The sequence below is a fragment of the Olea europaea genome, unplaced genomic scaffold, assembly GCF_002742605.1.
Source record: "Olea europaea var. sylvestris unplaced genomic scaffold, O_europaea_v1 scaffold630, whole genome shotgun sequence".
Classification (NCBI taxonomy): domain Eukaryota; kingdom Viridiplantae; phylum Streptophyta; class Magnoliopsida; order Lamiales; family Oleaceae; genus Olea; species Olea europaea.
In genome coordinates, this window is record NW_019264661.1 from 221045 (window position 1) to 229680 (window position 8636).

General features: G+C 31.9%; 1 protein-coding gene across 5 annotated transcripts in view; it reads left to right on the plus strand.

Moving 5' to 3' along the window:
• Positions 1 to 4209: 4209 nt before the first annotated feature.
• Positions 4210 to 8636, plus strand: part of LOC111389892 (type I inositol polyphosphate 5-phosphatase 2-like) — a 5882-nt gene continuing 1455 nt past the window's right edge. Inside the window, exons 1-8 of one of the 5 annotated variants that reach the window (XM_023014864.1) lie at positions 4210 to 4391; positions 4476 to 4575; positions 4663 to 4752; positions 5271 to 5358; positions 5484 to 5588; positions 6476 to 7253; positions 7602 to 7786; positions 8022 to 8130. In XM_023014864.1, coding sequence (XP_022870632.1) covers positions 4362 to 4391; positions 4476 to 4575; positions 4663 to 4752; positions 5271 to 5358; positions 5484 to 5588; positions 6476 to 7253; positions 7602 to 7786; positions 8022 to 8130 — 1485 coding nt within the window. In that variant the 5' untranslated portion in view covers positions 4210 to 4361. Of the gene's footprint in view, positions 4392 to 4475; positions 4576 to 4662; positions 4753 to 4894; positions 5008 to 5270; positions 5359 to 5483; positions 5589 to 6475; positions 7254 to 7601; positions 7787 to 8021; positions 8131 to 8636 lie in introns of those variants that run through there. The other 4 variants (XM_023014868.1, XM_023014869.1, XM_023014870.1 and 1 more) reach the window with 4 other exon arrangements.

Consider the following 8636-nt stretch of genomic DNA (forward strand, 5'->3'; position numbering starts at 1 on the left):
GCCCCCCCCCCCCCCTCCCGCTCCCCCTTTTTTGGCTGAATATCTCTTTTTCTCTCTTTCTTTTTTCTTTTTTTAATTACACATCCTTCAATAAAATAATATTACATACAAATTTAATTTTTATTTTTTAACCACATACTCTCCATCAATTACTATTTTAAATACATTCTAACCCAAAAAATGAGTTCAAATACATAATTTTATACAGACAGTGGTGAAGGTAGGTGGGTGAGGTTCTAGGTCCACTGAAATCTTAAAAAAAATAAAAATAAAATTATATCGCCATTGTTTGAGCCACATTATTTTTATAAAAATGTATTTTTGAATAGTGTAATGATGGAAATGTATGGTTAAAAAATAAGAAATTTTTTATTTATTTACGTGTAACATTATTTTATTAAAAAATATATAGTTGAAATGATGCCAAATTATTGTTTAAGAATGTATTTTTTTCCAATTAATGTTGATCAAACGTGGCCATCATATTTAGTCATAAATTTTTTTTATAGTTAAATTGGGCTACTGTTGATTTAGTCAACATGTTCCTCGTAATCTTAAAATTTATTTTTAATAAAAAATTTTATGGAATTATAATTTTTATCAAGTTTTCAAAAACAAATCTTAACTGGGACTTGACTTAGGGGTCTGTTTGGGCCCGATTTTTTTCCCAAAAAAATCGATTTTTTGATCGTTATTTTACTATTTCAGCCGACATATTTGATTTCTTCTCTCACAGGTGGACCCCACTTTTTTCCTAACGGTCAAAAAATCAATTCTTAAAATCACTCCAAAACAGGCTCTTAGTGTCCTGGATCTGCCACGGCTCATGGGCCTACCTTAAGACTAAGAGCATTTGGAGGTGTAAAATTGGATGTTAATTGGTATATTTAAAATTGCTTTTACATTCTTATTTATATCTCAATAAATTTAAATCTAAATTTTACTTCGATAAAAAGATCTAAATCCACTTTTCGTCTTTTGTGAATACAGGGGCGGACCCAGACCTTTAATATTGTGGGATCAAAATTTTAAAAATAATTTTTTAATAAACAACATAATATCAATGAAAATAAATTTATATGTATTTTGACACTTTGAAAATATCGTATAATTACATCATTATTAATATTATTAAATAAATTTTGCTACTTGTATAGTTTTGTTTATCATTTCATTGGTAAATGCTGAGCTAATATTGAGTAAATTAAATTAAATATAGAAATTAAATGAATTGAAATAAAATTCAAGTTTAGTTCAGGAAGTAAATGAAATTCAAATTTAAAGCAAATATAATTCGAAAGTAATTGAAATTGCATTTAATTCATAATGACCCTAAAAAATTTACGTCATATTTCACGTAAGACTTTCAAAATGAAACGATATAAATTATATTGAAAAATTTATCGTGCAAAAATAATAATTAATTGAATTTTTTAAAACAAAAAACGAGTTAGACGTCTTTTTTGAGGCGTACGTTTGATACATATTTAACTATTTTCGATATCCGTTTGGACCATTCGATATGAAAACGATGTAGTTTTCGAAACAAACTTTTACATAGTATAGACGATTTGTGGATTCAGATAGCACATGATCGCAAACAAATTTTTAAAGTTAGGATATTATCGAAATTCTCAAAATACTAATTTCAAACGCCCTATTTTAACATGTCATAACTTTTGCTATAGTTGACCACTTCGCATGCATTAATAAGTGAAAAATTAGGCCATGAGCACTTCGAAATGGTATTAAGAATGCAATATTTTGACTTCATTTGACATCCCGACGAGTGCATCAAAGTAAATTGCAAAAAAAAAAATAAATAAATAAAGGAAAAAAAAAGAGGCAAAATTTTGTGGGGTCATTTGACCCCACATGACCCCATGTGGGTCCACCCTGTGTGAATATAGAAAAGAGATGTAAATTTACAACTATTTTAATTATATTTTGCGTTTTCTTTACATCTCTCCATTGAAGAGATGTTCGATTACTTCAAGTCTCTATTTTATACTATTATTGAAGATGTTCTAAAGATATGATATTTACAATCTAATTATGTCCCCATTTGACCTCAAATATTTAATTATGGATGTTTTGTAGTATGAAAACTTTGTCGTGATGTCATGACCGACTTAATTAAGTTAAATCAGTGGGAAAGACGGTGGCTTCATTCAAATATTATAGCATTGCTTGCTTTTCTACTCGTAAGCCATGCAAGCAACTTGGCCTACAAGCATGTTCATAATAAATGTTTTAAAAAGGCATGTTGGGCTATGTTTAACACATAAGTAAGTTGAATATAGTTATTAAATTTGAACCATATTCGCTTTCAATTAATCGATTAAGAATGCTGAATAATAGGAATGGCAAAATATTTCGTCTTTATCCTACAACTGTCGAGGAACCGAGGCGAAGACCAGATCACGAACATGGTCCCAATTTTAATCGGTGATCAACTAGTGACATGATGACTCGATGTTTTATCCGAGTCGACAATTAAGTCGAGTCTAATAATTATGAGTTTGACAATAAGTAATTTATTTGATATTCTATATTAGAAATATTAAAATAACTTAAGTTGTTTTATTGAGTAAATATTGATACTTAGATTTTATTCACTAAGACAAATATTTAAGGAGTTACCTTTTGGCTAATACCATGAAAGTTGGAATAGATCTTGCAAATAACTCTAAAAGTTTTAACAACATCCATATTAATTATTATCATCTTAATGATTTGCATCAAGAAATTATGTGGACAATTTTATTATCATGTTGCAGATAACTTGTAAGTAATATTTATAGAAAATTAATTTGTAAATGTATTAAAATGTCCATGAAATAAGATAAGAATATTACGTTACCATTAAGTTACTTATACGTCGTTGACCTTAAAGAGTGGTGGGTTACAACTAGGCCGGCTTTCCTTATGAATCGGTATTCACTTACATATTGCACAAGTCAATATTCTGTCGAATGAAGTCCACATCCTCTATCCTCACGTTAGGATTCAAACTTGCTTTATGATAACCACTTTTTTTCTAGTAGATTGGCTTGAACTGAGTTCGTTCGAGCTGATGGTGTTGAGTTCATGATTACTTTATACGACTCGAATTTTTGATAATTGTCAAGTGATGCATGCACCAACTCAAATTAGCAATACAAGTCAGACCCAATCCAACTGAAATCGATGACTTTCATATATTTGTCTAAAACCACTTTTGTACAAGAGTACATAGATTTGTTAGACGTGGAAATAAGAATGACATGATAATATTTTAGTAGTTATGAGTTGGATTTATCTGGTTTTCAATAATATTCTACTTTTGCAATTCAAGATGAAAACGACTACATGTTATTTTAGGACCAATCCACCAAGAATTTTGTTGCAAGTTGAGGAGTTGAGTCCTTGTTAAGCATTACTCTTTTCGTCGTAACCGCCCTCTTTTGTATTTAGCATATACAAAGTCTACCATTGGACAAACGCGTTTTGAATTGCCTTGCGAACTTTTACAATTAATCTAGTTGTAAAAAACAAGTCGGCAGAAATGGTTGACAAAATAAGTGTTGGCAGAATCTTAGCCTTTAATTTCAAATGATTTTAAAAAAAAAGTGTTTTTGAAATAAATAGTGTAGATGTTGTTTTGTAAACCAACTTTGTCAATCAATTTTGTACAAGTAGCATGACTCGAACTTCTACGGTACATTTGGTACACAATATTAATGGCCCATTTTATAGGATTTTTGTTTGAATTAAGCTAGTTTGACATCCTTTAAGGTATCAAAATTGAGGCTAATGATTTGAATAAGTGTTGTTAAAACTAACGATAAAATTGTATGACGTGTCAAAGTATAAAAAAAGCTGTCAACCATGATGTAAGTGTAACAAAATTCTTTTTGTTTCTCGTGGAAGAAACTAGATTCTTACTATTAGACGTAATTTTTGATTTTTCGGAAGCCATACCAAACAAACCCTAATTATGACTCGATTAAATTTTTCCATAATGCTACTCAAACAGGGATTGCAAACAGATGTTTTGATAGGTATTGAGTTGTCAGTGTGGATAATTTTATTTTTATTTTATCGAACCGTCTAATGATATTACGCCACGAGTCTTCCTAGTTTTTAATCCTGTCATTGAGTCTGTTTGTGTAGCATGATTGTAAATTTTTAGTTTATTTTTCTTTAACACAGGTTTAAAAGTCATCTTAACTAACATATTTATACTAAACTCCGATAACACAAGCAGATTTGAAGCCTGTGCTGTCTGCTCCCATATATAGTAGAGAAGGAATTGCCGATCTCTCAGCAGTCACATTATTAGAATTTTGAGCGTAAATTCATTATTTTAGTTTCTGATTATGAGAACGCGAAGAGGGAAGCGATCTGAGGTATGATTTTATTTGCTCTAATTACAATTCTGACATTTTTTTTTTCCGATCATTGACAGTGAAAATTTTCATTTTTCACCGCAGCCATTTTGGCCGTCCATTGTGATGAAAAAGTGGCTGAATATAAAGCCGAAGGTTTATGATTTTAGTGAAGATGAAGTTGATACAGAGAGCGAGGATGATGGTAAAGGTTCAGATAATTAATTGCCCATGAAAATTCATTCCGTGATTGATCGTTAATTTTATGAATTTTTGTTCAATTTGATTTCAGCTTGTTCCCTTAAAGATGAAAGGATGCACGAGGATCGTGAATATGCGACAAAGGGAAACCAATCTGAATGCTCGGGTCGAACTTCAAGCGGTAAATAATTAATCCGTCAAATACCTATTTATGCTTCAATTAATATGTGCAGTTATGATTCAATTGCATGCATGGCTGACCACATATACACACCTCTCCGCGCTCCCATAAATATACTTTTTGGGTGTATGTTGGTACACAGTATTAAAGAAGAAAAGAGTTAATATGCAGCTGTGGGTATCAAATAGGTCCTTCATTAATATGGATCCTCCAAACTATGCCTTCTGAACTGCTGGATTACAAAGAATTGAACATGTACAATGGATCTCTCTCTCTTTTTTTTATTTTTCCTTCTGTGATGCTTTTCGTGCATAGTGCTGTCTCAATCTTTTTGACTAAATTTCATGTAAGTTTTTTATTCATTTTTACTGAATTATAACTTATGTCCACCTTCAAATGTCAATATAAATGATCTTATATTAGGGGGCTAGATCAAATAGTAGAACATATTTTATCTCATTAATGTATAGATCGGAAGTTTATTTCTGCAATATATTGAAAAAAACTTGTTGATCCAGGGAATCCTTCAATAGAGTATTCCCTAAGACGCCGGAGAGGAAAATCTGAAACTTTGCGTCTTCAGTACATAAATACAAAAGATGTGAGGTTTGGCTAAAAATAACTATATTGAATTTTACTTTTGGTTTTACCTTTGATAGCATGCATCTTCTGTGAATTTATCTTGTTCCTGATGATTCACTAATCATTATATTGGTTAATTTTTTGTGCAGAGTAATGATAGGCACTTGGAATGTCGCTGGAAGACTTCCATTTGATGATCTTGAAATTGATGAATGGCTTTGTATGCAAGAGCCAGCAGATATATACATTCTTGGGTAAGGACTTGTGAATTTGTAAATATTTCAATGGCTTATAACTTGTCGGTCAACACAGGCTGTTTCTTAGTAAATTTAAGTAACTATATTTGGTGGTATAATTTCCATGGAGAACTTTATACTTACTTTGAAGTCAATCCAAGAGCTTGAGTTTCAGCACAAACTCTGCAGTCAATTTTTTTCGATAATATTTTATCAATTGGGTTACAAACTGACTACCCCTTTCAAACTGTAAACTTGAATATTATTTTTCCTCCTAAAGCAGAGCAAATTGAGGGTATATACATAACCATTTCCCAGAAATATGTCAAATTTTGGAACTGAGGTTTGATACATCTTTATAAGTACATTTCTGTAGGTATGTACAATGCTAGGTTCTGTTTTTATTCTCAAAACAACAGGAGTTAGTGCATGTCTAGAAGCGCAGTGATTCATTATCACAATTTTATGCTTGATTCAGCATCCTAAGATATATCTTACCTCCTCCCATATACATTTAGATCTAGGAATTTACTCATCTTCCATCAAGGAGCCGAATGAAACCAAAGTTTCATGTTTGGTTTTGAATTAGAGAACTAGGCCCATAGTTCCGGAATTTCTATGTGAATCAAGATCAAGAAAAGGAAGCAATCTGATTGATTTTTCAATCAAAAGTACTCTGTGAAATCTTCGGTTTTTTCCCCTTCTTACTTCTTACATGGTTTTTGCTTTATGGGATGTATTTATAGTTATCACTGACAATATTTAATTTGTTATCACTTCGTTTTGAACCAGTGCATTTGATTTCCCTTAAATTCAATGCATTTGTAAAACAAAAACTCAGAGAGGAATTATTGTCCCTCGAATTCAATTTGATTTTTTATTCCTTCTAAATTCTTCTCATACAGATTTCAAGAGGTGGTTCCTTTGAATGCTGGGAATGTACTTGGAGCAGAGAATAGAAGCTCAATTCCAAAATGGGAGGCTATAATCCGCAGGACTTTAAACAAATCATTGAAACCTGAAACCAAACATAAATGCTACAGTGCACCTCCTTCTCCTATTTTAAGGAATTCTTCGGCTTCTGATATACTTCCTGATGTGGCTGATACCCCTGTGCTAAACATGATAGGAAAAGATTTCATAAGTAGCATGAATGATGAAAATAATGGAATAATCAGCACAGACAGAAGATTGGACTGGCCGGAACACTCATTGGATACAACCACTCGAGATTTATCTTCCATATTCAAATTACGAAGAACAATGAGTAGTTCTGCAAGATTTGGTTTTGAATTGATGGAAAATTCTCTTACTTCTGGCACTGAGAATATTGCATTAAGTGTTCATGGGTTGAAAAGAGTGCACCAAAGTTCTGGAAACTTAGGCTTGATCTGGATGGATCGACAAGATGGTCTTGAAGTTCTAGGTTCTCTCTCTGATGAATCTGATCAAATTTCTGGAGAGGAAGATGATTCTGGTGTACAGTTACTATCAGATGTCAAACAGGAAAATGCACATTCAAGGAATGCAGTGAAGTCACGTCCACTGTATGTGCGGATTGTAAGTAAGCAGATGGTTGGAATTTATGTATCGGTATGGGTTCGTAGAAGAATAAGGAGACACGTAAACAACTTAAAAGTCTCTCCTGTTGGAGTTGGGCTTATGGGATACATGGGCAATAAGGTATTGCTTCTTACTTGAGTTAAAGCAACTTTATGTATTCAGGTCTATAAACCGAAAATTCTTCTTTTCAAAATAAAAAGAAACCATTACATTCCCGGCCTGTTGTTGCCAGCAAGTTTCTGCATCAATTGATTGTAGGTGTTGAAAGTATTATAAATCTGTTCAAGCCATATGCAGAAACATGTTGGTTCTAAATTTCGATGTCCGTAGTGTTCATTGACATACTTATTATTGTCCTTGTCAGATGTTTGAATATTTTGTTATTATATACGTATATCGTGCAGAGTTATTAAGGTATATTACCCTTGTCAATAATATGTATCTAACTTTATGATATCTTTTGTTCAGGGATCTGTTTCGGTTAGTATGTCTCTTTTCCAATCACAGTTATGCTTTGTCTGTTCTCATTTAACCTCTGGTCAAAAGGATGGGGCTGAGCAAAGGCGTAATTCTAATGTGTACGAGATTTTAAGGCGTACTCATTTTTCATCTGTCTTTGATGTTGATCAGCCACAGACAATTCCATCTCATGAGTGAGTATATTTTATGAGATTAATTTGAAACTTTTCTTTGTCAGGGGTGAGGACATATAGGAATACTTATTACCTACTCCTTTGTTAGAATACTCTCTCTCTCACACATAAGTCATGGAAAAATTCCTGAGTTACACCTGCCAATTCAAATTTTCCACTTATAATAATGTTCCTTTCATTTAGTGAGTTATTGCATTCATGTAATCTGAATTATTATCAATGTTTCTAATAACAGTCAGATATTCTGGTTTGGAGATTTGAATTATCGCATCAATATGTTGGATGCGGAATTAAGGAAGCTTGTTGCTAAGAAGGACTGGACCGAGCTTCTCAAAAGCGATCAGGTTAGAGACTCAATTCTCACTTTTTCTAGATCAATATAACTTTTTTATTGGTTTAACTGTAGTTACCAGGATTATGATGATAAGTTGTTGTCGAAAAATTGACAGTTTGTATGTCTCTGTACATTTATTTTGGACCCTCACATGTTAAAGGAAGACATTAAGCTATTTTGTTGGGGATTTTTTTTCACTTCGTGAATACTTTTTACATGGCGGACATAATATATGAGTTCTTATATATCTTTTTTGTATTCATTACAGACTTCATGACATTTTGTTTGTAGTATAAATCTGGAGTGAAGAGTGAACATACACTCTTAAATGTGGATTAACCAAATCCATTATTTCCTTTTATTGACCAATCTTGATTATAACTTTTTCTTTCCTTCTTTGGCCTGTATGTGGGTTATTAATAGACACTGAGTAGTAGACTCGTTATTTGAATTTGGGAGTTTTTTCATTTTTAGTTGAAATGCATATATATATATATATATATATATATATATATA